General features: G+C 64.3%; 1 protein-coding gene across 4 annotated transcripts in view; it reads left to right on the top strand.

Moving 5' to 3' along the window:
* The window catches only part of FMNL1 (formin like 1), a 62,067-nt gene extending 35,679 nt beyond the window's left edge, over positions 1-26,388 (top strand). The window contains exons 2-22 of one of the 4 annotated variants that reach the window (XM_044999552.1): positions 2,410-2,538; positions 2,832-2,940; positions 3,975-4,051; positions 4,490-4,583; positions 9,814-9,888; positions 11,123-11,233; positions 11,876-12,025; positions 12,566-12,667; positions 13,118-13,364; positions 13,886-14,212; positions 14,880-15,004; positions 15,380-15,582; positions 17,050-17,284; positions 18,526-18,594; positions 19,079-19,159; positions 21,126-21,255; positions 21,457-21,620; positions 22,033-22,134; positions 22,523-22,612; positions 23,002-23,125; positions 24,626-26,386. In XM_044999552.1, coding sequence (XP_044855487.1) covers positions 2,519-2,538; positions 2,832-2,940; positions 3,975-4,051; positions 4,490-4,583; positions 9,814-9,888; positions 11,123-11,233; positions 11,876-12,025; positions 12,566-12,667; positions 13,118-13,364; positions 13,886-14,212; positions 14,880-15,004; positions 15,380-15,582; positions 17,050-17,284; positions 18,526-18,594; positions 19,079-19,159; positions 21,126-21,255; positions 21,457-21,620; positions 22,033-22,134; positions 22,523-22,612; positions 23,002-23,125; positions 24,626-24,729 — 2,739 coding nt within the window. In that variant the 5' untranslated portion in view covers positions 2,410-2,518 and the 3' untranslated portion in view covers positions 24,730-26,386. Of the gene's footprint in view, positions 1-2,409; positions 2,539-2,831; positions 2,941-3,974; positions 4,052-4,489; positions 4,584-9,813; positions 9,889-11,122; positions 11,234-11,875; positions 12,026-12,565; positions 12,668-13,117; positions 13,365-13,885; positions 14,213-14,879; positions 15,005-15,379; positions 15,583-17,049; positions 17,285-18,525; positions 18,595-19,078; positions 19,160-21,125; positions 21,256-21,456; positions 21,621-22,032; positions 22,135-22,522; positions 22,613-23,001; positions 23,126-24,625 lie in introns of all 4 variants that reach the window. The other 3 variants (XM_044999550.1, XM_044999549.1, XM_044999551.1) reach the window with 3 other exon arrangements.
* The last annotated feature ends 1,251 nt before the right edge of the window (positions 26,389-27,639 follow it).

Below are 27,639 nucleotides of genomic sequence, written 5' to 3' on the forward strand. Positions count from 1 at the left end.
GCCTGATTCTGCCCTGGGCCAGGACGGAGGCGCCCAGCTCCCAGTGGGGAAGAATTACATCCCTGCACCCAACAGAACATCAGCCCCCCTTGTGGGAGCGCCCGTGGCACCATTGCACTGTGGCCTCTTACGACTCGTGACACACACAGCTTTGTCTCAGTTGCTCTGGCGCTGACACGCTGCCCATCTGGAGTCAGTACAGCCTGGAGTTGCTGGGCTGAGGAACCCGCCCCTCTCCCCGCCATCTTTCCTTTTTTGCATACCATATATTTAACTCGGGGCACTCCATGCTGCAGGATATTACTGAGGCTAATGGCTTGGTGAGGGTCAGGGAATAATGGAGCCATTTGAAAATTTTCACAGTTAAAATAAAAATAAATTTAAGAAAAACCACCACCACCAAGAAATAACTGCCCAGCCCCATTCCTCGAGTTCTGAGTGTGTTGGCTGTGGCTGCATGATGCTTGCACGGCAGGGTCAGGGCTATAGCCACTAGAGGACCACCAGAAACTGCACTGATCTGATGTTGGCCAGAAGGCCAAGTGTGTGTAAATGATAATCTGGGGTGGGGGGTCTCTAATAACTTTCCCCTAAACTGATAAACACGGAGCTTGGTGACCCAGAGAACAGCTGTACCTGAATTACACCCCAGCCCCGGCCCCAGGAAGCACGGGCCGTCTAATGCAGGGGACTTAGTGCCAGGAATCCAGGTTCTGTCCCTGAGAAATTATCGTAACTACTTATCTGTTACCACTGGCCTCTTCTAACGTATTTCTCCTCAGCACCCCCAGGGAAAGGGAAGTGCCATTGTCCCCATTTCACCCAGCTCAGGCATAGCGAGACTAAGCGATTTGCCCAAGGTCACACACAAGGTCTGTAGCAGAGCAGGGAATTTAACTTAGTGCCCTGACCACTAAAACATCCCTCCTCCCCGACTCTGCTCCTGACTCACCATGTGACCTGTGCCTCAGTTTCCCCATCAGGATGCCAGCACAGGGTAGGATTGGGAGGCCTAAAAGGACAATAGGTCAAAATCTTGTGGGTGTGAAAACAAGGTGAAATGTTAAAAGTGGACGTTGAGGAGCTGGACCCGCCCACGCCCAGGCTGAATCTGCCTGGTTCTGATCCAGGTTGATGAGAGACAGTTCTAGTTCCAAGCCCGCTCACCTCACGCGGCTCTGTGCATACCCGTTCCCCTCCCACATTCTAACCACAGGCTTCTTTTGCACGCTTCCCTCGGGCCGTGTCTCACGGTAGGTAACCAGGGCTCACTCTCGGAGATGGTGGAGATACGGCGCTGCCGTCTGCCCCAGTGTTCCTGGTGCTTGGGGTCAGGCTCTGGCATCGCTTCCCAGTTCCGTTTCTTGTCATGTATAAGGTCGTCCTACGGTGCTGCTTCACGCTCCTGTGTGTGCAGTCAGACCTGCTGTCACTCCTGTGACCCCGTGGGCCAGCCCAGTCCCGGGGGTGGGGTGGGTCTGACCCCACTGGTCCTGTGAGACCAGCCTAGCCATGGGGGGAGCAAGCCGGAGTCTGATCCCGTGGGGCCAGCCCAGCCACGGGTGGCAGGGGAGAGCCAGAGTCTGACCCCAGTAGCGCTGCGGGACCTGTCTGGCCAGGGGGAGGAGCTTTTTGTGCATGCGTAGAATTGCCCCTGTGGGCAGGTGGTGCCGAGGGCCTATTTTGGCCTGCGGGCCTTGGCCGCTCGTGGTGATGTGCAAGGAGGAAAGAACCTGGCCTCCCCCCACCCCCCGGGTGTGTTTGCAAGGCTGGCAGCTAAATAATCACCTCACCACAGCACGCTGGGCATGGAAACCAGAGAGACGATAGCCATGGCACCCCGGGCACTTTGCCAGCTGATTTCCAGAGCAGAAATACCCCTTAAGAATCAATAGGGACCTACTGAGTTCCCGGCTCACCCGGCTGCTACCCGCAGTGACTGCGCAGGAAGCCAACCCAGAATTCCTGGCTTCAAGCCTGTACATGGTCCCCTGGAGGCTGCGGGGGTGTCAGCCTGTGCCATCCGCTCTGCAGGGCAGAGATGCGAGGGGGCAGCCGTTGGTGCAGTGACAAGGCAGGGACCCTCCTTAGGGACTGGATAGTTTGAAATGTGACCATGGAAAGGCCAAGGGAGTTCCCTGCATGCGAAGATCGGAGGTGTGATGGGCAGGGCCTGGTGGTAAAGTCAAGGAAGATCCAGGCCCTGGGCCCTCTAGCAGCCTGTAAGAGGAGCGTGGTGCTGAGTGCACGGCCTGGCCTTGCTCCGCTGCTGCGTGCTGGGCACTCAGGCCTCCTGGCCGCCTGCCTGTGCCCCGGAGAGGCCGCCAAGCCCCCGCCGGTCCATTCTGCCATGTGCCTCCAAGGAGGGCGCGTCCCCATCGAGTCCTGTTTCTCCCTCCTGTCCTGCAGGCTGTAATCCTCCTTCAGCTGCTGCCACTTGAACCAGCAGATCCACACATTCTTTCAACATCCCTCCAGCGCCCCTTGGAGCGATCAGGAGAGTAACCCCAGGCCACCTATGAACTCCTATGCGCCCCGGTGAGCCTCCCGCAGCCATCTGAGATCAGCAACTCACTAGGGTGCAGACTGGGCCGGGCCTACGCCCTTCGCTCTCCCCGGCCAGCCTCAAGGCGGAGCCCAGCCCACTCAGTCGTCGGCCTGTCTGCCAAGACAGCCCGTGGGGTGGGGTGTCTGGGGCTGCAGACTGGGGACGGATCAGAGGGGACCCCGTTCCCAGTCGGAGCCAGCCAGGCCCCCAGCCGGTGCTTTCTGGAGCTGTGCTGCCTGCCGAGTCTTTCCCTGGCGTCACCTGCTCTCTCCCTTTGGCCCAGACTCAACCCGGTGCACAGCAGGAAGGCGCTGCGGAACTCGCGCATCATCAGCCAGAAGGACGACGTCCACCTCTGCATCATGTGCCTGCGCGCCATCATGAACTACCAGGTGGGGGCAAGGCGATGGCCCGAGCCACTGCGCTCGCCAGAACGGCAATTCCCTGGGGGGGGGGAGACGGGGGCCTGGGGCCTGCTCCGTGCGGCTGTGCAGGCACCGCAGAGCAGAGCCCCACCACTCGGGGGCAGGGAGCCCCTCGCCCTTCCCAGCAGCCAGCCGGGGAGAGACGTGTCTGGTGTTGTGATCTCCCTGCCCAGCTGTGAGCCACCCCCGGGGCCGCGCTGTCCCCAGCTGTTCCCGAGTGCTGCCCCTCCGGGACAGTCCCAGGGGAATCACCCAGCCAGCGTTGGCCCGGACTCCGCCAGCCAGCTGGGGCTCGGGAGAATGGCACAGTGCCAGCGGCCTCCTCCATTTAATCTGTGGGGTCCCAGCAGGAGAGAGTCCCGGGAGCTCAGATGGTGCTGGGGGCTTCTCGCCTGCCCCTTGGGCACTGAGCTGTTTGATTCATCCCCAGCCCAGGCCAGTGACCTCCCAGCTGAGGGTTGGGGCTGAGGGCAGGTTCCACCCAGCACCCCGGGGGGGTGGTTCCAGGGTGGGCTGTGCTGACCAGAGGGTCAGTCCCGCCGGGTGGGGCCTGAAACGTGAACGTGACTGAACAGCCACATTCCTGCTCTCCCCCGCCTCCCTCTCTCCAGCATCCCCCCTTCCTCCTCGTCTTCCCCCTTTCTCCCCTCCCCTCCGGTTGTGTCCCCCAGCTGTCGTCCCTGCGGCCCCTCCTGATGTCCCTGTGGCTCTGAGCCTGGGGGCCTGGTCCACAATGGAGACCCCTGAGTGCTACGGACTCTCTCCTCTCTCTCCATGGCATCAGCTGCTCCTCACTGGGGTCCCTGTATCTGGCCTGGCTCAGCTTGGTGTGTTGGGTCCTGTGGGGGCCGGGGGCTTGCCAGCACCTTGGGTGGGATGGGCCTGCGATCCGTGCCCCTCTGGTCCTGCCTTAAAGACACACAAGCATTTCAGAGGGCATGTGGGGGAAGGGCGAGGCGTGGCATCCGCCCCAAACCTGCTAACACCTGCCTCCCCCCCAGTCTGGATTCAGCCTGGTCATGAACCATCCAGCCTGTGTCAACGAGATCACCTTGAGCCTGAACAACAAGAACCCAAGGTATGCTCCCCTGCGGTCCCTGCTGCGCCAGGAGCTGTACAAACAGAACAAAAAGCCAGGCCCTGCCCCAGAGAGTTGACAGCTGCAGACAGACAGATCAGGGAGCACCAGGAAGCAGCGAGCAGGGCTGGTCAGCACTGGCCTGGCTGTGGAATCGCGGCAAAGGAGGGGTTTAAGGAGGGTCAGGAGGCAGCTTTGCTGATGTTTCGGGGAGCTCCCTGCAGTGCGCAGGGCAGCACGGGACATGTCATTTGAGAGGATAGCACATGGGCGGTGGAGGCTGGCAGGGGGGCTGACGGCCCTCGGAGTGAACGGGAGCCCCTAGGGAGGGGGCATAGGCCATGGAGGGGCTTCTGAGTGAAGACGAGCAGCTTGTGGCTGGTGCCGCAGAGAAGGGGCAGCCCCCGGGCGGAGTCAGACCCCGTGTTCTCCCTGTAGGACCAAAGCCCTCGTCCTGGAGCTGCTGGCCGCCGTGTGCCTGGTCCGAGGAGGGCACGATATCATCCTCGCTGCCTTCGACAACTTCAAAGAGGTGGGTCCCCCAGCGATCGCGTCCGAGCCGGCGGGGCCCAGGAGACAGCTGGCCCTGGGGGAGGATGGGGGCAATGTGGGTGGGGCCTGGCCGAGGGGGGGGAGCCAGGAAATCCTGCCTCCTAGTCCCAGTTCTGACAGCAACGCTCAGTGCAGCTCGGATAAATCCCTGCCCTTCCCGGGGCCTCAGTTTCCTCGTCTGATCCCCAGCTGGGTCAGGTCTGAGGAGAGGAGAGGAGACAGGCCAGGTACTAACGAACGTGGCCGCGAGTGGCAGCCAGCGGAATTGATGCTCCATGATTGAGCAGCCTGGTTCTGCCCCCTCGGTGCCGCCTTGCTGTGTCTGTGCATCCGGAGCTGGGAAAGCCCTGCTCAGTCACCTCCCTCCCCTGCCTCCTGCGCCCCACAGCCCGTCTCTGGGGCTCTGGCCAGTCAGATCGCTGCTGTGGGCAGGACCGAGCTACCCCTCCCCTCCCACCTTGTGCCCCAGGCGTCGGGACGTGGGTGCTGCACCTGGCCGGCCCTCCCTGGGCCAGAGCTGAGCCGAGCATGGCGGTGAGCCCAGGAGGGGTCTCTGGGAGCATCATGGAGCACGGCTCTCTCTGAGGAGCCCCTGCCTCACACCTTGTGGGCTGGGCCCATGAGGGGCTCTCCTTGGCAATGAGTGGCTCCCCTCTCCCCTCTGCAATCCCACATTCCCTGGAGCCGGTCCCCGTCCCCCCCAGCATACACAGACATTTCCCCATGCCCAGCGGGCACCCGCAGGCCAGCCAGCCCTCCCCAGCTCTGTGCGTTTTGCCTCCCGACCGCAGCATGCCCTGGCTGCAGACAGAGCGGGGGGCAAGGATGGGCAGAGGAGGGCATGTCTCTGCTGCCAGTGCCAGGGCAAGAACCAACCCTCCTGCCATTGCTGCCTCCTGGGAGCCCCCAGCACCGGCTGCGGCTTATCTGCAGGTGCGGGCGTTCGGAATGGGGTCAGAATGTGACCTCTGCCCTCCGTGGCTCCCTGCCCAGGGCTGCCAGCTGGCAAGCGGGGGCGTCGGATGGACGCCGTACTGAAGGTTTCCCGTCTCTTCCTCTCTGCGCCGGCCCTGAGGGGTAGCAAGGAACAATCCGGCGCCCTTCTCTAGCCAACGATCTCCAGGTGTTTTCCAGACACGGACGTATTGACTCTTGTAAACCCCATGGGGGGTGGCCATGGTTACCCATCCCGCTACACATGGGGAAACCGAGGCACAGAGTGGGGAAAGGACTCACCCAAGGCTCCATGGTGAGTCAGTGGCAGAGCCAGGAATGGCCCTCAGGTCTCCTGCTCCCTGGCCCTGGCTCTGACCATAGGGCCTTGCCTGGAAAGCAGGTGATACAGTGTAACACCGACAGATCCTGGTCATGGGCCGGCAGGATTGAACCGGGGGCCTCTGGAGCTTAGTGCACGAGTCTCTACAGCATGAGCTAAAAGCCGACTGGCTGTTCGCTAAGGCTGGAGCAGAGTCATTCACCTCTCTCGCCACGCGGTCGTGGTGCCGCTAGATGGGGCAGCCCCACCCCCAGGAGGTGTGTGGGTTACACCAGCATGGTATCTCCACCCATGACCAGTCTAGCCCTGCCCCCATACAGCCAGGAAGGGGAGGTCTTTTAGAAGTTCCTAGGGGAGTTAGGCACACAGTCCCATTGGCTATCAATGGGAGTCAGGCTCCTAACTCCCTTAAACATTTCTGAAAATCTCCCCCAAATGACCTTGGAGCCAGCCCACAATCCTTCCCTCCCACTCACATTTAGCCGCCCCCCGCCTGCCGTCCCTGGTCTGGGCTCCTGAAACGTCCCTCTTGCTGTTGGGGTTTGTAAACTCCCGCGCCCCGTGGCGGCGCAGCTCGGAAGGAAGGGGATGTCGTCCCTTTGAAACGGCACAACGTCCCGCCCGTGCCCCCGCGGAGGGGAATGCCAGGCTCTCCGTGCCGGTCTGCGCTGCCAGCCGGGAAGTTCTCGCAGGCGTGGCTAGTGCCCGGGTGCCGCCGGCGCCTCCCGCTGGGCTGACTCAGGGAGGCTCTAATGCAGCAGGGGATGGGACGGGGGCACTTCACGCCGCTGTGGAGATTCGCCTCTCGGGGGGAAGGCCAAGCTCCCTCCTCATCTCCCCGCCCAGAGGGCTCTGCGCACTGAGGGGAGGGCTCCTGAGTGTGGTGCTGCTCGTGGTGGAGAGCGACGGGCAGGGGCTGTGCCGGAGTCCTGGGTACAGTGTGTGAGCCCTGCCAGCGCCCCCCGTCCTGCCCGGCAGCCCCAGGCCGCTTCTAGCCGGCCCCCCAGCCTAGCCCTGCCCCCAGCCTAGCCCTGCCAGCGCCCCCCGTCCTGCCCGGCAGCCCCAGGCCGCTTCTAGCGCTGCCCCCAGCCTAGCCCTGCCCCCAGCCTAGCCCTGCCCCCCAGCCTAGCCCGGCCCCCAGCCTAGCCCTGCCAGCGCCCCCCGTCCTGCCCGGCAGCCCCAGGCCGCTTCTAGCCGGCCCCCCAGCCTCGCCCGGCCCCCCCAGCCTCGCCCGGCCCCCCAGCCTCGCCCGGCCCCCAGCCTAGCCCTGCCAGCGCCCCCCGTCCTGCCCGGCAGCCCCAGGCCACTTCTAGCCCTGCCCCCAGCCTAGCCCTGCCCCCAGCCTAGCACTGCCAGTGCCCCCCGTCCTGCCCGGCAGCCCCAGGCCGCTTCTAGCCCTGCCCCCAGCCTAGCCCTGCCCCCAGCCTAGCCCTGCCAGCGCCCCCCGTCCTGCCCGGCAGCCCCAGGCCACTTCTAGCCCTGCCCCCCAGCCTAGCCGGGCCCCCAGCCTAGCCGGGCCCCCAGCCTAGCCCTGCCCCCAGCCTAGCCCTGCCCCCCAGCCTCACCTGGCCCCCCAGCCTCGCCTGGCCCCCCAGCCTAGCCGGGCTCCCAGCCTAGCCCTGCCAGCGCCCCCCGTCCTGCCTGGCAGCCCCAGGCCACTTCTAGCCCTGCCCCCCAGCCTAGCTCTGCCCCCCGCCTAGCACTGCCAGCGCCCCCCGTCCTGCCCGGCAGCCCCAGGCCGCTTCTAGCCCTGCCCCCCAGCCTAGCCCTGCCCCCCAGCCTAGCCCTGCCCCCAGCCTAGCGCTGCCAGTGCCCCTCTGTCCTGCCCGGCAGCCCCCGGGGCCGTGCCCTGCGATTGCCCTTTGCTGCTCTCCCTTCTCCCCGGGGGACAGAACCAACGCGCCGAGGGCCGCGCGCTGCGGCTGCTGGGGCGAGTGGCGGCTGTTCCGCGCGGGGAGCGTCCGCGATCCGGTGCTCAGGCAGGGCTGGCAGTGCCTGGCAATGAGCTGCCCCAGCTGTCGCTCTGTTGCTGCTGTAACCCTACAAGGGGGCTCTATCAAAGAGGCCGATTGGGTGACATGGGCTGCAGGCTGGATTGAATTCCCGGGCGCAGCAGCAGGGAGCTGGGTGGGAGCCGGGAACCCAGGCTGACATCCGAGCGATGAATGGAGGGGAGCTCACCTGATCCCTCACGCTGGAGACAGGCCAGCGAGCCGGAGCACGGTCTGCAGTAGTGGGGGCTGTGACACGGGGGGCGCCATTGGCTCAGTGACTTGGGTTTCAGTTCGCTAGCATGGCCGTTTCAGCAGCTACCGGTGCTGTCTCGCTCCTATCACTGCATCCCAGCCATGGCTGCGCTTGGAGCCAGGACACCTGGGTTCTATTCCTGGCTCTGCTGACCAGTCCCAACTCCGTGCCTCAGTTTCCCATCTGCATAATGGGAATAATAAAACTCCCCCATCTCAAAGGGGGCGTGAGGCTCCAGTGCCTAGAGAGTGAGCTTCAGCTGGAAGGTGCGATCCGAGGGGAGTTGGTATTAATTAATGTGTTGATTGAGTTCTGCGAGCCCCTGCTGGCACTGCAGGATGGGCCATGGGGGGCTCACATCCCTGCAGGGAACAGTGGAGAAATGAGAGCCAGGGAGCAGCTGGAGGAAGGTGATTGTTCACAACCCCCCAATTCTCTCCCCTCGTCAGCTGGCTCTGGCCAGGGCAGGACTGCCAGGGCCCAGGTCCTGTGGTGTCCTGTGGCCTGGGCACTGCCCCTGCACTGCACGGGTAGGATGGCGCAGGCATCGCTAACCAGAGAAGTCCTGCCCAGCGCAAGGCCGTGCCCGGGCGTTAGGCGAAGGACCGAGCGCTGGAGCTGGACCCAAAGGCCCCAACCTTCGCGGGGCCCTGTTCTGAGCTGCAGCGTCTCTCCTGGTGGGGAAGGGGCCTGGGCAGGACCGTGGTGAACCAAGGAGGCTGCTGGACTCAGACGCACCCTGCGGTTCTCTCTGGCTCTAGTTCCCAGCCCACCCCCCCTCACGTCCCCATCCTGGCTCTTCCCAGGGCCTGGCCCGGCCTCCACCGGGCTCATGGAAGGGGCTGCCCAGGAGTAGCTGAAATGGACTGAACGTTTCCATCCCTCTGCAGCTGGGATTCCAGGAATCGCCGTGTGGCTGCCTGCTGGTGTGCCCTGGCCATGGCCACGTGCAGGGCTCCCTCTCCCCCTCTGGGTCGCTGCCACGGGGCAGCAACGCATCGGCTTTATTGAGCCGTCTGGTCAGCTGGGCCTGGCACTAGTGGCAGAGCGATGCCAGTTATTGGAGTTCCATCCCGGGCCGAGTTGTTATCCAGGATTTGTACTGCAGCGTCTGGTGGCCTGGTCAGAGAGCAGGCCCCATGTGCTGGGCACCGCATGGTCCCTTACGTTGGGGAGGCTTTGACCTACTGGAGTAACGTAGCGGGGGGAGGAGCTGGAGATCCCTTGGGGAATCTACCCCACCCCCCTTTTGCCCCAGCTGCCTTTGGCTTCATTTCTAGGAGTGCAGGAAAATCTCAGTCCTGCAAGCCCTGGAACAGAAGACGGGCTGCCGAGGGCTCCGAGCCGTGTGTGCTGCGCTCTGAGCTGAAACAGGCTGTGCTGAGGGGTGGGGTTACACTGGGGCGAGGCCAGTGGAGCGGGGTGTCTGCTCTGGCACACTCAGTCGTGCACATGCACCCTCTCACGTACACTCGCGTCCCACTCACGCACGTTCCGGGCACGGCAACGCTCCCACTCCCCTTTTGGACTGTGCCTGGCAGCGGGGCAGACACCGTACTGCTCTCTAGGGCAGCAGGATGGCACCGTCTGGGCCCGGCTCCCTCGCTGGGTGGCTTCTCTGCAGGGCAGGGAGCAGCCCATGGCACAGAACCCACCCATGCTGAGTGGACTCTGCTCCTGCCCACAGGTCTGCGGAGAGAAGAATCGCTTTGAGAAGCTGATGGAGTATTTCCGAAATGAGGACAGTAACATTGACTTCATGGTGAGCATTTGGGGTGAGGTGGGGGGAAGTGACATCGGGGGCCAGGCAGCCCCCTCACCTGCCCCATCCCCCAAACCATCCATAACGTGCTGCTGCTGCCTGACTTTGGGGCTCGTGTGATGTGAAGACTTGGCTGGTTTTTCCATCTGCTTAGTGCAGGAAAGAGCTGTTTGCAGCACCCCTTCCTTCCGCCTGTCACCCAGGGCTCCACACACGGCTATCGGCCCTCTGTTAAACCACACGTGTGTGACGCTGAGGAAAGAACCTCTAATCTCACTCCCAGGCCTCTCCCACCTGAACTGCGGGTGAATCCCATTTGGTGTCAGTAGTAATAGGGCTTTTAGTGCGCATAGACATCAAACCACTAGAGGGCAGTAGTTTATATACTGCACTCGAAGCCCCTTCAAGTCTGGAGGGTCTCTCTCAGAGCTAGCAGGGGGCCGTTCCAATGCCAGGAGCCCCCCTGACTGGGTCTTTGAGGCTTGATTTTCCCTGTGTCCAGCAGCTGTGTTGGCTCTGGTCTTCCCTCCTCTCCTCCCACTAAGCCTGGCTGTGTTCAGGGTACAGCTGGGTGACACTTTTTTGGCAAATAGTAAATTCACCATAAAATTCCTTTTTCGGGGCACGGAATTCGGGCCAAACACGTCGAATAGTTTCAGGCACAAAAAAGCCTGAAAGCAAGAAAGGTTTAGCAAATGTCTAAACAAACCGGGTTGCCGTTTGTGTTTCAAGTCGGCATTCCGAGTGTTGCATTCAGCGCTAGTGACATCGTTGTGGTGGGTTTTGTTTCACTGAGAAAAAAATGAAAAAAACCCACTTTGGTTTGAAACAAAATGAGTTATTTATTTATTTATTTTGGGTTTAGCCACCAAACAAAACCAATCAGTGATTTCTTCGGCTCTGATTAAGGGAGACAGTGTTCTGGAGCGGGTGGCAGGACGCCGGGGTTCTCTTCTCTGCGCTGACTTGCTTGACCGTGGTCCCGTAAAGCACTCTGCAGCCGCATTAGTGGGCTAGCAATGGGAAACGCCGTCTCATGCGTGTGCACGCTGGGTTATGTGCCTAGCATGAGACCCTCTAGCGGCAAGGTCACAAGACTGGGCGGCCAGGCGGCTGCTTCTGGCGCTGCTCACTGATGGTTGTAGTGTCTCTGCTTGTATCTCGCTGCCTCCCGCCCGCCGCTTGCCCCGGTGGAAGGAGAGGCTCTGGTGCTAACCCTGGGGCTCCCCGGCAGGTGGCCTGCATGCAGTTTATCAACATCGTGGTGCACTCGGTGGAGAACATGAACTTCCGTGTCTTCCTGCAATACGAGTTCACTCACCTGGGGCTGGATGAGTATCTGGAGGTGAGGCCGCTCTGACCACTGAGTTCTGAGGGAGGGGAGAGAGGGCTGGTCTGTATGCCCCCATCACTGGAGGTGTTAGCCACTGTCTTCTCAACGAGGGACATCCTCTGTCTACAGCCATCTCCTTTAATGGGCCTCGTCCGCACGCACAGGGGCGGCTCCAGGCCCCAGCACGCCAAGCGTGTGCTTGGGGCGGCAAGCTGCGGGGGGCGCTCTGCTGGTTGCCGCGAGGGCGGCAGGCAGGCTGCCTTCGGCAGCTTGCCGGCGGAGAGTCCGCTGGTCCCGCGGCTTCGGCGGACCTCCCGCAGGCAAGCCGCTGAAGGCAGCCTGCCTGCCGTGCTTGGGGCGGCCAAATGCCTAGAGCCGCCCCTGCGCACGCACCACGTGTGACATCCCAGCCTGGGCTATCGGCCACGCAGCCTGGAAATGCTGGGACAGAGAAGGGCTGGGCTAGGACTGGGGTCCTCTGGCTCCCTCTCCCCCAGAGCACGTTCCAGAGGAGGAGCAGGGTGTTTCCGGAGGCTGCGCGGAGACCCCAGAAGAGGAGGTGTGGGCGGCTGCGCATTCAGCTGAACTCCCCGGTAGGGTTAAGGGCTGGGCTGGGCCTGGCTTTGAACGGGGATCCTTGCTATCTTGTGACAGAGGCTGCGTTACACGGAGAGTGACAAGCTGCAGGTGCAGATCCAGGCGTACCTGGATAACATCTTCGACGTGGGCGCCCTGCTGGAGGACACAGAGACCAAGAATGCTGTGCTGGAGCACATGGAGGACCTCCAGGAGCAAGTGGGGCAGGTGAGGGCCCTGGGGCACCAGGCAGGGAGCGAGGAGCCATTCCTGCTAAGGGCGTCTGCAGGAGCTGATCTGCGTATGGGCAGGAAAACGCTGCCATGTGCTCAGCGTGTCTCTGTGACCTGACAGCGGGGAGGGATTCCAGGGCTGCTCCTCCATGCCCCTAGCACCGCCCAGCTCTGGGACAGGAGGGCTGGTTGCTTTGGTCCCTGCTGTTCCAGTTTTTGGCCAATGTGAGGTGCCAGGGAACGAGGCCTCCATGCTGCCTGTCGCTCTATCAGCCCAGGAGCTTTGACCCTGGCACTGAGTGCGCTGACCCCATGGCCTGGGCTTGCTGCTGGAGGGGGGACACTGGGACTTTTCTCTTGGGCAGGGGGCTCCCAGCATGGTAGAGGGGAGGTGGTCTGCTGCACACGCCTGCTCCTGGCATTGGGGCTGTCATCTGCAACTCCCCTCCTCCCTCCACATGCTGGGAGCCTGTGCCCTGGCCCACCCCACGGCCCCGCTCGTGGGGGACTGGCTGAATGCTGGCTCCTCTCGCAGCTCACAGAGAAGCTCCAGGATGCGGAGAACGAGTCAATGGCCAAGATCGCGGAGCTGGAGAAACAGCTGAGCCAGACGCGCCGTGAAGTAGAGACACTCCGGGTGAGACCAGCGGGGAAGGGGCGGGGGGCGGCCAAGTGGGAAGGTGCAGAGGGCAGTGAAAGAGGTGTCGGGCGGGGTGGGGGAGGTCTGGGAGCAAGGAGACGGGGAGAGGCTGGTTCTGGAGAATGGTGGGTGTTCCAGCGGGGAGATGTTCCCACACGGAGATCTCACAATGCTGCTGCCAGCCTCCCCGAGCGGCTCCTCTCCCGGCGCGGCGCTGCCAGGACTGGGGCCTCCTGCTGCAGGTGGGCTCCCGGCACCGAGCTGCCAGTGCCGGAGATGGGGGGGCAAGGTGGTGCCTCTCTGTTCGTGGATGATCCCCCCGCCCCTCTCTGCATCTCTCAGGCAGGCTCGTCCCTGCTGGCTCCTGCGCGAGGCACAGGGGATCGGGTCCCTCTGCCGGGGAGGGGGACGGCACTGATGCCCGCTGTGCTGTGTGTGTCTGCCCAGGAGCGGCTCAGCGAATCCAGCAGCCAAGCCAGCTCCCCCCCGCAGCAGCAGCAGCAGCAGCAGCAGAGGCTGGCGGAGGCCCGGCCCTCGGCCTTGGAGCAGAAGCTGGAGGAGCTGGAGGAGAAAGGGTTAGTCCGGATCCTGCGTGGGCCAGAGGGAGCCGTTGCCATCGAGATTGTCCCTGTTGTCATGGAAACCACAGCAGTCCCCACGGTTACCGTAGAAGCCTCCGCCTCTCCCAGCCCAGGTACCTTCAGTGGGCAGCGTAGCTGGGGGCTGCAGGGGTTAATAGGATGGGACCCCTGCATTGGGAGTGAGGCTCTGAACACTGGGTTACCATGTCCCAGTCCCCTCTGGCCTGTCCCGGCTGGGGCTGCAAACCCCAGAGCCCCCAAAGGGCCGGATCCCCACAGCAAGAGCCTCATGCTGGTGCTGCCCTGCTGCCCACGGGCTGCCTGTGTTCTTCCCATGGTGCACACGGGCCGCTTCCTGGGATCGGGGCCCCGTGCCAGGTGCTGCACGGATATGTCCCAAAGCACAGATATGTCTGTCTGCCCCTCCCGGCTGAGCATCTGAAAGCACTTTACAGAGGAGGGTCGGCATCATACACCAACGGTACAAATGGGGAAACCGAGGCACAGAGGGGGACGGTGACTTGCCAAAGGTCACTCAGCAGGTCAGTGGCTGGGGACAGATGCCTCTTGCTGAGCCTAGTCACTCCATTGCTGGCAGGGTGGATGGGTGACATTTCTCTCTCTTACTTTGCAGATTTCACATCTCCTTCCATTTGCTCCCCACTGCCGCCCCCTGCTGCTGCCCAGACGATTCCTCCGCCTCCCCCACTGCCCCACACCGAAGACACTGACTCTGCCAACCTGCCTTCTCAGCAGCAAGCCCAACCTTCTGCACCCCCTCCAGCTCCACCCCTTCCTGGGAGCGACACCCCTCCGCCTGCCCCGCCCCTTCCCGGGGTCGAAATCCCACCACCTCCTCCCCTCTCGGTGGAGGGTGGCCCAGCCCCTCCTCCCCCTCCGCCCCCACCCCTGGGAATGCCAGCTGGAGAGGTCAGCGGCCCAACCCCAGCAGCCAGTTCAGGTGAGTCCAGTTTCCAGGACGTGATGGTGTCCATGTGGGATGGCGTGTGCAGGGTGAGAGCCAGAGCACAGCGCTGGGCAGAGGGGCCGGGGGTGCCCTGGGGAGACGGGTCCCCTGGTTATCCACAGAGCAGGCGTCGCTTGGCCAGCATCAGTTACACCACAAAAGGGACGGTTAGTCCCCTGGTCCTGACAGCCCTCAGCCTCCGCTGGGCCAGCCGGGGGACTGGGTTTGGGTGTGATGTGGAGATTGATCTCACCCATCACTTCACAGCCATCTCCAAACAGCCTTCAGCTGAAAATGACCTGGGGCCGATCTGACCCCCTGACCTAGCCGTGAAACCCCCTTGCCAGCCTGTATTAGACCACGGGTCCGTCTAACTCAGTATCACACCCGTGGCCGCTTAGCCTGGTCCCTGCCCTTCTGCCGACTGGATCGGAACATGGGTCCATCTGCCGCCTTGCCTCTGGCGGCAGAGCCGGGCTCCAGGGAAAGGAGATTGCCCACAAGGCACTAGCTCTCATGGAGGCGTGAAAACCCTTCCGCAAGCTTTGTGATGGTGTTGGAGGAGCTGTGCGGTCCCGGTTGTCCTGGCGCCGCAGGCTGGTTCTGTGGGCGCTCCTGGCACGCTTTCCAGCCCCCTCCTCTCCCTCCCTCTCCCCGCTAGCTGTCAAGATCAAGAAGCCGATTCAGACCAAGTTCAGAATGCCCATCTTCAACTGGGTGGCTCTGAAACCCACCCAGATCAACGGGACCATCTTCAACGAGCTCAACGACGAGAAGGTCCTGCAGGTGAGGCTGCCTTGCCCTGGGTGAGGGGCGGAGGGGCGGAGCTGGCTCTGAGCTGTGCTGCGTGGACGCTGCCCGAACGGCCTGCAGGCCAGACCGGCAGCCCGGTGCCGCGAAACTGGGGCACCCAGCCCAGCCTCCTCTCCCAGCCCAGAGAGGCGAGATGCGGCAGCGGAGGGAAGTGCTGGGAAAGGTGGCTGGAGGAGGCGCTTCAGCACCCTGGAGAGGGGCTCTCTGGCGCTGGGACAGTTTCATGGATGTCACCAGTAGGAACCTGGCCCAGCCCTAGAGGAACGGGCTCCCCCCCTCCTTGCACTCCCCCTCCCTCTCTCCATCTCCGTGCTGCTGCATTCTGCCCCTCCGCCCCCCTCCCCGCAGGAACTGGACATGAACGACTTCGAGGAGCAGTTCAAGACGAAGGCTCAGGGCCCCAGCTTAGACATCAGCTCCCTGAAGGTGAAGGCTGCTCAGAAGGCCCCCAGCAAGGTGACGCTGATCGAGTCCAACCGAGCCAAGAACCTGGCCATCACGCTCCGCAAGGGCGGCCTCAGCATCGACAGCATCTGCAAGGCCATCCAGACGTGAGTCCCCCGGGGCTGGCAGGAGACGGGGGAGCTAGTGAGGAGCACACGGCTTGGACACAGAGCCAGGGCCTGGGGGAGGAGACGCCCAGGTGATGGTCTGGGATGGGGAGAAGGAACCCAAAGCTCAGCTGAGCTGAAGTTGCTGGCTGGACGTCCAGGAGCTGACGTTGGGAGGCTGAGCTGAGGTGTAGGGCTGCGGGAAGGGGGCCGGGCTAGGCGGGTCTGGGCATCACTAAGGCTGGCATTGGAAGCCTGGCTTGGAGGTGAGGGCCTAGTGAGAGGAGCAGGGGATGCCCACAGAGAGGACAGGGGGGCCCAGCGAACAGGGTAATGCAGGGACAGCGGGAGAGGGCTGGGATGAGAGCGGAGGGAGGACGGGATTGGAAGCAGGGAGCTGTCGCTGTCGCTGGTGTCGAGAGGTTGAGGAGGAAGAGGATAGAGAGGAGCCCTGGCTTTTGGCTGGGAAGAGGCTGTTAGACTTTGGTGAGAGCTGATTTGCAGGACTGCCCAAAGGGGGGGGCAAGTGGGGCCCCGGAAAACTCTCGCAGGCCCGGGCCCCCAGAGCTTCTTCTGCTCCCGGTCTTCGCCGGTGGGGGGTCCTTCCACTCCGGGGCAGAAGGACCCCCTGCCGCCGAATTACCGCTGAAGCGGGACCTGCCGCCGAAGTGTCCCGAAGACCCATGGCGGGGGCCCCCCGCCGCTGAATTACTGCTGAAGACCCGGCTGCACTTCGGCGGTGGGTCCCACTTCGGCAGTAATTCAGCGGCAGGGGGCCCCGCCGCGGGTCTTCGGGGCACTTCAGTGGCAGGTCCTGGAGCGGAAGGACCCCCCCGCCTCTGAATTACCACCAAAGCGGGGGCCCCCTGCCACTGAAGACCCCAGGCCCCCAGAATCCTCTGGGCAGCCCTGCTGATTTGATGGCGTACGAGAGGCGAGAGATGGCCTGGAGCGGGTCTAAGGGCTTGTCTACATGGGGAAACTTACCGGGTAGTTGTAGCACGGGTAGCTGTGCTGGTGAATTCCCTGCGATGGGACGAGAACGGCAGCCAGCCTTTGCAGACACTGCGTTCAAGGTGCTCGGAGAGGAGACGGTCGCTGGAGAGGCAGGGGAGTCAAGGTGGCTTGTGGGGGTGGACCAGGCTTGAGGACTGAGAAGGCAGAGCGTGTGGTGGGAGAGGAGCGGAGACATCAAGGGTGGAGGACACTGAAGCACGGCGAGAATCAGCCACTGGTCAATGGGGAGCAGGGAGGGGAGGGGCTGAGACACAGATGGGCCAGGTGACAGGGCCGGGGGGAGGGGAGCTCAGGGCGAGCCGGGCGTGGGGACGGCAGCTCGCGGGCGGGACAGGGTTGACCCAGAGCCGCAGGCCAAACGGGGCGGGAAGGGCAAGGAGATGAGCGGCCAAGGCTGTTCCCGGCGAGCGAGGCTGTAGCTGCGTGTGCGCTGCTGCCTCCCTCCCCCAGGTACGACTTGCAGAGCCTGAGCCTGGATTTCCTGGAGCTGCTGCAGCGCTTCCTGCCCACCGAATACGAGCTCACGCTGATCCGCAAGTACGAGAAGGAGCAGCGGCCGCTGGAGGAGCTGTCGGACGAGGACGTCTTCATGATCAAATTCAGCCGAATCCCTCGCCTCGCCGAGCGCATGAACATCATGACGTTCCTGGGCAACTTCAGCGACACCGCCCAGCTCCTGATGCCGGTATGGGCCAGAGCAGGCGGCCGCCTGGCCTGCACCTGCGGTGACCCGGGCGGGGGCTCTGCCGGGGGCCAGGGGGAGTGAGGTCAGAACGCTCCCGCCCGGGCCTCCTCCGGGACTCGACGAGATCAGGGAGCAGGGGTTTGGGGATGCTGAGAAGCACCGCAGGCCTCCAAAGAAAGGCTGGGGGATCACGGGCAGAAAGGCTGGGGGATCAGGGAACTGCCTTGGTACATCTCAAGCTAGTTCAGAGCCGCCCTGTGCACTGGGGGACGTCTGCATGGGCAGCTCACCCCCAGGGCTGGGATAGTGAGGAGGGCAACCCGCCAGGACGGTGGTGCCTCAACTGAGCCATGGGGTGGGAGAGCCCAGGGCCGGGGCGGCCGGGAGGAACTGGGAATGTTCTTGACGTGGTCTTTGAATGCTGAGTGGGGAGTGTTGGCCTGGGAAGGTTGCAGGGGAGTTTGGCTGGGACTGGCTGCATTGGGGATGGGAGACTGTCCTTGAGGGAGGAGACCTGAGCACGTGACATGAGAACCAGGAGGGGGGTGGAGGCCAGGTGACACCTCTGCCCGGGGAATCTGGACAAAGGCTGGGGGAGGAGCCGGGGGGAGGCTGAGTGAGAGGCTGGAGGGAGTTTCAGTTTGGAGCTGGCTGGGAAATGGAGGGGAGCCCAGATGGGGCTCTGGTTTTCCAATGCGGCTCTGGCCTCCCTGCCCCCCAAGATGGACCTAACTGGGGGGTCCTGTTGTCTGTACCGGCAAGGCCTCTCTGGGACTGTGGTCCTGTCGTCTAAATAAACCACCTGCTTTCCCGGCTGGCTGAGAGTCCCGGTGAATCGCAGGAGGCCGGGGGGGCCGGGCCCCGACTCCCCCCACTCCGTGACAGCGGCCAAGCCGGGGGAGCCCAGGGCTGGGGTGGCAGGGGCTGCAGGTCAGGCCAGGGCCTTGGGGTGAGTGGGTCCAGAGCCCAGGCCGAGTGGTGGTGGCTGTCTGGAAGCACTGGGGCCCGTGTGACGGTGCGTGCAGGGTGGGTGGGACCCTTGTTTGGGGCAGGGCTCGGCGCCCAGCTCTGGGTACTGTTGGGGGCTCCCTGGTGGGGATGCCTGGGGAGACTCCTGCGGGGGGGGCTTGTGCTGATGGGGGAGGGGTGGTTTGGCTGAGCGGGAAGCAGTCTCTGCAGGCGCTTTGGAGCCAGGCTGTGCCTTGCTGGCCCCTCTCACCTGCCTCTCCCTCTGCCGGCAGCAACTCAACGCCATCATCGCCGCCTCCATGTCCCTCAAGTCCTCGACCAAGCTCCGCAACATCCTGGAGGTGAGGGGCTGGGGCCGACCCCACGGGGAGCAGCCCCCGCGGGGAGGGGGGTTCCAGTGCCTGGGCTGGGCTTGCTCAGAAGCTCCTGCGGGGCAGGGGGGCTGCTCTTTAGGGGCAGGGGCTGGGCTGGACGGGGAGGGCCCAGGCTGGGCTGGGCTGGGCTCCTGTGTTGGCTGCGGGGCAGGGGCTGGGCTGGGGGGAGGGTCCAGGCTAGGCTGGGGGGGAGGGGCTGGGTGCAAAGACTCCCCCAGGCATCCTGCAGCCAGTTGGCTGGTGTCCGGAGCTGCCCGGCTGGGTATCTGGGATGAGTTTCGGTGCCTTCCTGCCCCGTGCCCAGGCCACTTCCCCACTCCAGGGGGTGCCCCCACTGGCTGGCTAACAGGGATGGGCGCCCTGGGCCCCGGCTGCCCATGGGAGCCACAGCCTGGCAGAGCTGCCCGGCGCTGCCCCTGCCTGGTGATTGTTAGCAGCCATCTCTCTGCAGATCGTCCTGGCCTTCGGGAACTACATGAACAGCAGCAAGCGTGGAGCGGCCTACGGCTTCCGGCTGCAGAGCCTCGATGCGGTAGGTTGTTGGGGAGAAGGGCCCCCCTCGGCCCACAGGTCCTTGGGGACAGGAGTCCTGATAGTCCTGCTGTGACCGGACAAGGCGGGCGGGGGTCTCGCGCTGGGGGAGTGGGGAGCTGGCATCTGGGGGCTCCTGACTCTGTCAGCCAGGTCTGCCCCCGGTGAGGAAATCCAGCACTAGATCAGAGGGTCTGCAGAGTCTGCTTTCACTGCCAGGGCATGAACAGTGAGAGGAGATCATGCCAGGGAGGGCTGCGGCTGGCTGGGTGTGGGCACTGGGGGCACTAGCAGGAGGTGGACAGTGGCAGCTGGGAACTGAAGGGAGCAGGAGGTTGGTAGGGGGTGAGCGGTGCTGGCTGGGTGTGGGCTCTGGGGGGTTGGCAGGCTCGGGGGTGGTGGCTGGGTATGGGCACTGGGGGGTGGCAGGGAGCAGAGGCTGGGTATGAGGCGGGGGGCGGACGGTGGCGGCTGGGTATGGGCAGGGGGGACACAAGGGGGCAGAGGGGGGTGGCTGGGTATGGGGGGGTGGGGGGGCAGCTGGGTATAGGGGGGCGGAGGGGGGCAGCTGGGTATGGGGTAGGAGGCAGAGGGTGGTGGCTGGGTATGGGTGGGGGGGACACTAGGGGGCAGATGGGGGCGGCTGGGTATGGGGGGGCGGAGGGTGGTGGCTGGGTATGAAGTGGGGAGCGAAGGGGGGTGGCTGGGTATGGGGCAGGGGGTGGAGGGGGGCAGCTGGGTATGGGGAGGCGGGCGGGGGGTGGTGGCTGGGTATGAGGTGGGGGGCAAAGGGGGGCGGCTGGGTATGAGGAGGGGGGTGGCTGGGTATGGGGCGGAGGGGGGCGGCTGGGTATGGGGCGGGGGGCGGCTGGGTATAGGCTGGGGGCAGAGGGTGGTGACTGGGTATGAGGTGGGGGGCGAAGGGGGACGGCTGGGTATGAGGAGGGGGGCGGCTGGGTATGGGGTGGGGGGCGGCTGGGTATAGGCTGGGGGCAGAGGGTGGTGACCTAGAATGAGGTGGGGGGCGAAGGGGGGCGGCTGGGTATGAGGAGGGGGGCAGCTGGGTACGGGGTAGGAGGCGGAGAGTGGTGGCTGGGTATGGGCGGGGGAGACACTACGGGGCAGACGTTGGCAGCTGGGTATAAGGAGGGGGGCGGCTGAATATGAGGCAGGGGGCGGAGGGGGGCGGCTGGGTATGGGTGGGGGGGACACTAGGGGGCAGATGGGGGCGGCTGGGTATGGGGGGGCGGAGGGTGGGGGCTGGGTATGGGGGGGTGGAGGGGGGGCAGCTGGGTATGAGGTAGGAGGCGGAGGGTGGTGGCTGGGTATGGGCGGGGGGACACTAGGGGGCAGAGGGGGGCGGCTGGGTATGGGGGGGCAGAGGGGAGCGGCTGGGTATGGGTGGGGGGAAACTAGGGGGCGGAGGGTGGCGGCTGGGTATGGGGTGGGGGGCGGCTGGGTATGGGGGGGCAGAGGGGGGCGGCTGGGTATGGGTGGGGGGGACCCGAGGGGGCAGAGGGTGGGGGCTGGGTATGAGGTGGGGGGCGGAGGGGGGCGGCTGGGTATGGGGGGGCAGAGGGGAGCGGCTGGGTATGGGTGGGGGGGACCCGAGGGGGCAGAGGGTGGTGACTGGGTATGAGGTGGGGGGCGGCTGGGTATGGGGTGGGGGGGAGGAGGGTGGGGGCTGGGTATGAGGTGGGGGGCGACGGGGGGCGGCTGGGTATGAGGTGGGGGGCGGCTGGGTATAGGCTGGGGGCAGAGGGTGGTGACTGGGTATGAGGTGGGGGGCGGCTGGGTATGGGGTGGGGGGGGAGGGTGGGGGCTGGGTATGGGCGGGGGGGACACTACGGGGCAGACGGTGGCAGCTGGGTACGGGCACGTGGAGGCGGCAGGGGGCTGGCGGCTGGGTGCCGGTTCTGCGGGTGGCCACCTGGGCACGGCCCCAGCCTGACTCTGCCGTCCCCCAGCTGCTGGAGATGAAGTCAACGAACCGGAAGCAGACGCTGCTGCACTACATCGTGCGGGTGATCCTGGAGAAGTACCCGGAGCTGACGGGCTTCCACACCGAGCTGCACTTCCTGGACAAGGCGGGCTCAGGTAGCGGGCATGGCGGGGGCTCCGGGTGCCCGCAGGCGGGGCCAGGCCCGAGCCCTGGGGAGTGGAGCTGGAGGCCGAGTCCCTGCTCCGGACAGGGCTGCGTGAAGCCTGTCGGAGGAGCCGGGCCCTGAAGGGAGGGCTGGGAGCTCAGGGCAGCCCAGGCCCTGCAGCCCTGACGCGCCGTTCTCCTCTCCCGCCCAGTGTCCCTGGACAGCGTGTTGCAGGACATGAGGGCCCTGCAGCGGGGCATGGAGCTGACCCGCAAGGAGTTCCTGCGGCAGGACGACAGCCAGGTGCTCAAGGACTTCCTCAAGGCCAACACGGAGGTGATGGAGAAGCTGCAGACTGACAGCAAGACCGCCCAGGTAGGTGGGTCGCCCCAGGCCGGGGGGGCCGATGCTCTGGCGAGGGAGCGGGACCGAGTCTGCCTAGTGGGGTGGGCGGGGGGCTGATGCTCTGGTGTGGGGGCCGAGCGGAGGGCGCGCTTGGCCCAGAAGGGGACCTGGCTGGAAGGCCGGGGCCTGTTGGCGGAGCAGGGGGAGGGCTCGGTTGGGGTTGCTGGGGGGGCTCTGCCTCTGGAGCAGGCTTCCAATGGGGTCGGGGGCACGCTGAGGGGGTGGGGGTGGGAAGCAGGCAGCGTTCCTGGGTAGTGCCGTGCACCCCTAGACAGAGCAGGATGCCAGCCTGGGAGCAGGGAGATGGGAGTGGGGCCTCCAGGACCCCGGCCCGGGAATCTACCTGGGGGTGGCTGCGCTAACGGGTCCCCCCTGCCGGCAGGAGGCCTATGAGTCAGCTGTGGAGTACTTCGGCGAGAACCCCAAGACCAGCCCCCCCACCATGTTCTTCCCCATCTTTGTGCGCTTCGTCAAGGCCTATAAGGTAAAGGGGCCCCAGGGGCCGGGGGGAGAGGCCACGCTGCCCTGCAGCCCGTGGGGCGACCACGGCAAGAGGATGGCAGCAGCCCTGGGAATCGGCTTTGGCCTACGCCAGCAAGGACCCAGTGGCCCCACTGATGCAGGGCGTGTTAGCTGGGCAGACTGGGTCTGGGATCCATGAGGGATGGGCACAGAGCCCCATGGCACTCAGAGGCCATGTGCCGGCTCGAGCAGGGTCTGCCCAAAGACTGGCCCCCCAGTTCCAGACAGGCTTTGCAAGCTCCTCTGCTGCGATCCCTGGCAGGCAGGAGGCGGGGTGGGTCTGCCTCCAGGGCGGTGGGGTGGAGAGCCCCAGCCCCTCTGACCAGTACCCACACCGTTCTCCTCCCAAGAAAGTGGAGCACGACATCGAGCTGTGGAGGAAAGAGGAAGCAGCTGCCAAAGAAGTGGAGTCCAATTCCCCCAGCAAGCCGGAGCCAAAGGTACGAGCAAAGCTGCAACCCCCCGAGCTGGGCGCCGCTTCATCCCACAGCCATGACACCAGGCACCTGTCCCACGTGCTTGTTCCGGAGCCTGGGGTGCCTTTCCCAGGAGGGGGGGTGTCAGAGCCAGCCTCATGCCAGCTCCCACGTTCTGCCTCCCTAAAACCTCCCCTGGCCATTGGATTCTTCTTCACTTCCTCTCATAAGCCGGAGTGTAGCATTGCCATGTGCTGGTACACGGCTGCCGTGCTCCACCCCAGAGGTGGCTGCAGTTCTGTGGTGGGTGAAGTGCTTTGGGGTCTCCTCCTATCGAAGAAGGAGACCCTGTCTGTGAGGGGCCGGGTGGCTGAGGGCACTAACTTCTCTCCTTTCCACGGTGGCTACCGCAGTCTCCTGTCCCCAAGGCCAAGCGCCAGCAGATGGACATGATCGCTGAGCTGAAGAAGAAGCAGCTGGTGAAGGAGCCCCTCATTTACGAGGGAGGAGATGGTGCCATTGAGGATATTATTTCAGGTAAGACCAGCGGGGTCTCCCAGGCGTGAACCCACAGCCTGACGCCCAAGGGAACTAACCGTAGCCACTGGTGCAGATCCGGGGCCTGGCCAGGTGGGTACCAGAAAGATCTGTGATGAGTTTTCTTTGGTCACATGACCACTAACCCCCGCCCCCGTTCCCACACCTGCCATGTGGCACACACCATTGCTGCAGCCAGCTGCCAATCCCAGGGCCGTGCTCCGGCCTCGCTTCCCAAGGCACCATCCCCTGCTGTCCCCTCCCCTGGGGCTCGGGGTGGTGGAGACCTGGGAGGTACCAGTGGGCTGCCGTAGCTGGAGCAGGGAGCAGCTGTCAGGACTCCCAGGCTCTGTTCCTGCCGTGCTTGGGGCGAGCTGCATCCTCTCGGGGGATGGGTCCCCCCATCTGTGCAGCGGGCTGGTGCTAGGCACTGGTAGCTGGCAGTGCATGAGTGTGTGCAAAGAGCGGCCCGGGCCGGGACTGAGTCTCTCTGCCTGGGGGCTCCCTGCTGCCTTTCTGTAACGCCCCTGGATCTCCAGCCCCCCAAATCTCCCTGGACTGTGCCAACAGTGGAGCCATCCCCTGGGCTTGGGCTGAACTGTCCTGCCCAGCAGCTGAGGGGGCAGGCTCAAGTCATCCCCCCCGGGGGGGGCTCGACGCAGCGATGCAGCGGCCGCTGGCCAGGGCTGAGCTCTCTCCATGCACCTCGGTCTGTCTCTCACCTCCTTGGCCTCACCTCCTGCTGCTGCTCTCTCCTGCTCTCTCTCTCTCTGCCCCCCCTTCTGCTGCCTCTGGCGGATCGCTCTGCTCAGCGCTGAAGACAGTTCCTTTCACAGCCCGGACAGGCAAGCGCTCGTCCCGGCTCTTGTGCGAGGCCAGCGTCAGTGAGGAGAGCCCCCTGTAGCGCTAGGTAACGCCTGCCTGGGGAGCTGGGTGCCTGGGCCGGCCTTGGCTGGGGGAGCAGATTCCGGTGCACGCGCCTGCTGGGAATTCAGCCTGTTCCCCTTGAGCTGGGGGCGCTTCAGGCAGGACGACGCTTTTCGGCTGCCCCAATCCCCTGCCCGCACGCGAGTCGGCCGGGGGCTCACGTCCGCCTGTCCGTCACTCCCCTGCCCACGCTGCTTTGATCTCGTTTGCGCTCAGGCTCAGCAGGGTTGGGCCTGGTCCGTGTGGGGACGGCAGAGCCTAGACAAGCTGCGGGTGCCAGGAGGCAGCGTGCTTCCCTTGGCGCCAGCACAGAACGGGGAGGCCCAGCGGGCTGGGCAGGCGTTGCAGTGGGAGGCCATGTCCCCGGCTCCTGGCGCTCCGCTTCCTCCCGTGCCGGCTGGATGGGAAAGGCCCCTCCCACCCCACAGCCAGCAGCGGCTGCACGGCATCTGCTGGGGGTGACAGGCACCAGTGAGGGGAGTTGCTCTCACCCCCTCAGGGCAGGTGCAAAGGGCTGCGTGGTTCCCCCTTGCTGGCCAGGCTCCAACCAGGCTCTGTTTTCTCTGGGCACAGGTCTGCGGAACCAGCCGTACAGGCGCGGCGACACCGGCCGGTCCAGCGCCAAGAAACGACCCGCTGGGCAGAGCCTCCAGGTGACCTCTGACATCTCGCTGTGACCGGCCCGCCTACAGCGAGGCCCTGCCTAGAGGAGGCCAGGCAGCAGTGCCGCTCTGCCCCGCCAGGGGAGACGGGGTGGATGTGACCCACGGGGACTGGGCCACCATGGCCACTGGCCTGAACCAAGGACTCTCACACCAGTGGGAGAATCCCTGCTCGCAGCTTCCAGCCGCTTAACTGCTCCGAGCGCCAGCTGGTGCCATGCACACCCTTCCCCCGCAAACCAGCCCTGCCCCCTGCACGTCTGGCACAGGGCTCTCCCCCCGGCCAGGCAGCCGCCAAGTCACTGGCGGGGGGGGGAGGGGGATGTTGTGCGTGTGGCAGCTGTGCGTTGTGGTCTGTTCTAGCCCTGCCTTCCTGGGGCCTGGCAGCCACTGTCTGGCTTGGCGGGTACAGTCCATGGGCTGCATCTTGTCCTGTGACCTCCCCTCCCCTGGCCTGACTGGCCGCCTCCTGCTGCGGGGGAGCTGACCCCGACCCCAGCCCCCGACTAGGCCGTGACACTGCTTTGCTCCCTGCCCTGTTCTGAGCGGTCGTGAGGACAGAGCGCCCAGGGGGGCCTACAGGGCAGGGAGAGCACAGACCCTCTTGGCTGGCAGGTGGGAGGAGGTTGACCAGCCGTCCTGCTCCGAGGGGCTTTGTCTTACATATGCACCTCTGTCCCCAAGAGTCTCACTTGGATCATGGGAGCAGCCCCTCTCTCATCCCCAGGAACCAGGGAGGCTCAATCAACAGGGGCAGAGCATCACTCTTCCTCATGTCACCACAAGGTGTCACCCTTTCCCCATAACAGCTGCAACCCCCCAAGGCTGGGCTGGTGCCGCAGCTCAGACCGAGTGCCCGCAATGCCCTGGGCCGGGCTGGAGCCCCTTGTACGGCTAAGCCTTGCCCAGGCAATGAGTGACAGTCCGACCAACTGGCCTGGGCACGTCTAGCAAAGCCCTAAGCGCACACAGCTGGCTGCACGGGTGCCCCTATTGCCAGCTGTGCCATCCTGGCTGCAGCGCAGGCACGTGGCCCTGGCCAGCTGCAGCAACCCCGGGCGCAGCGTGTAACCCGCAGCCAGCTCCAGCGAGGCCTGGGTGCTGCAGCTCCCCCGCCCCGCGGCTCACGCCTCAGACCCATTCGCTGCTGGCCTGGCGCAGGCCCCTGCTTGCTGGAGGAGAGGCGCCTGCTGGCACAGCAGAGCTCTTCGTTCCAAGGGGCGTTTACCACTGTGCTAGCCCCCTTCCCGCGCCCTGGCTCAGGGCTCACAGCTGCCGGGGCTCGTGCCCGGCCAGCGCTGTGGGCGCTTCCTGCTGTAATTAAGAGGCAAAATGCCAACTGCTTGGTATCACTCCCAGCCGCTCATCACAACGCGGGGGTAGGGGGTGGGAGGGGGGAATGAATGTGTAACTTATACTATGCCTTGAAGAACCAGGCCCTGCTCCTTTGTAGACATTATTTTTATATCCTGGCTGGGAGGCCTGGTTTAATCCAGCGCCGAACTGCTAATAAACCCACTACGGCGCCAGTGCCTGGCTGCTCCCGTGCGGCCTCCTCGGCCAGCGTGTGAAACGGCGCCTCCATCCCTTGGTGCGTGCAGGGCTGGGGTAGGAGGTTGGGCCCATGGGGGTGGTGGTGTTGAGCTGACAGCCTGGAGCTCTGTGCGCTCAAACCCATCCGTCACCCCCGCCGCTGGGCCAGCAGAGAAGATATCCCCCCCCCGTCTCTCCAGGGAGTGAAACAGCAGCAGGGAGAAGCTACAATCCCGAGCATGGAGCTTAAGGCAAAGCCTGGGGCAGTGCAGGGAGAGCATCACTCGCTCGGCGCTGAGCGCACTCCTCGGCCGCCGCTGAGCAGTACCGCGGCGACACCTTCCCACAGAAGTGATTCCTGCAGTTACCGGGGGAGCTGAGACCTCCAGGCTGGAGGGGAGCTGCTGGCAGGGTGGGAGCAGTTTGAGAACCCAGCAATTTATCCGCCTCAGCTGCTGTATGGCCTTAGAGCGTGCTGGGCACCACCCCTCCAGCGGTCAGTCTTGCCCCAAACCACCAAGAGCAAGGAGGGAAGACGTGCCCTGCCTCAGGTCATCAGCAGGGCCAGTGTTCAGCCCCAGGCCTCCTGCTGCCCAGCCCAGTGCCCTGCTGGCCCAGTCTAGTTGTAAATGTCCCAGACACTAGGGCCCTCACACCCAGGCAGCTCCTGTCCTGATCCTTAGGCCATTGTTTCCCTTCTCTTCAGTTCAGCTAAGTTACAGGCCAGTGCCAATTTCACGTCTTCCGTGTGATTATAACCTTCCCCTGCTGGGCAGTTATGCTCCTACCACTGCTCTTCTGAATTACAAACACAGCAGCTCCCAACAGCAGAACCCGGGGTACCAGGTACGCACCAGGGGGTTTGCACCCATCAAAGGTCTGTACATCCTGAACCTGGTTACTTAGCTCATGGAGTTTGACGCTTGGAATTCGGCACCTGCTGGCCCCAGCGCTAAGCAAGAGCTCTGAGTCAAAGCAAAAGTCTAGCGCGACTTCAGAGGTGGTTTCTCTTCGACGTTGCCTTTCTGTATCAAAATTTAACAGAAATCCTTTGGCTAGGCTTGCATGCATCCAAAGGACTCAGCCCCCAGCCATTAGCTTTTCCCTTGAGCGGATACATTCTGTGCGTAAAAGCTCAGGCTTATCAACTGAAGATGGAGCTTGGTGAGCTTGTGACGGTTGCTTGCAATAGGGATCTACACACAGTGATCCAGGAGGTCCCGTCTAGTCCTAGGTCCCAGTTTCTCCTGGTGCAGCAGAGCCTCCTCTCCAGCCCCCCAGAAGGAACCGTGTTACCCCCTCAGCTGTGCCATAAGGGCCGACGGCCACGTGTAGGACAAACAGAAGCCTGAATTTGTATGCGGCTGCAGGAGAGGTGCTCAGTTTATTGTT

Source organism: Mauremys mutica, chromosome 25, assembly GCF_020497125.1.
Source record: "Mauremys mutica isolate MM-2020 ecotype Southern chromosome 25, ASM2049712v1, whole genome shotgun sequence".
NCBI classification, from domain to species: domain Eukaryota; kingdom Metazoa; phylum Chordata; order Testudines; family Geoemydidae; genus Mauremys; species Mauremys mutica.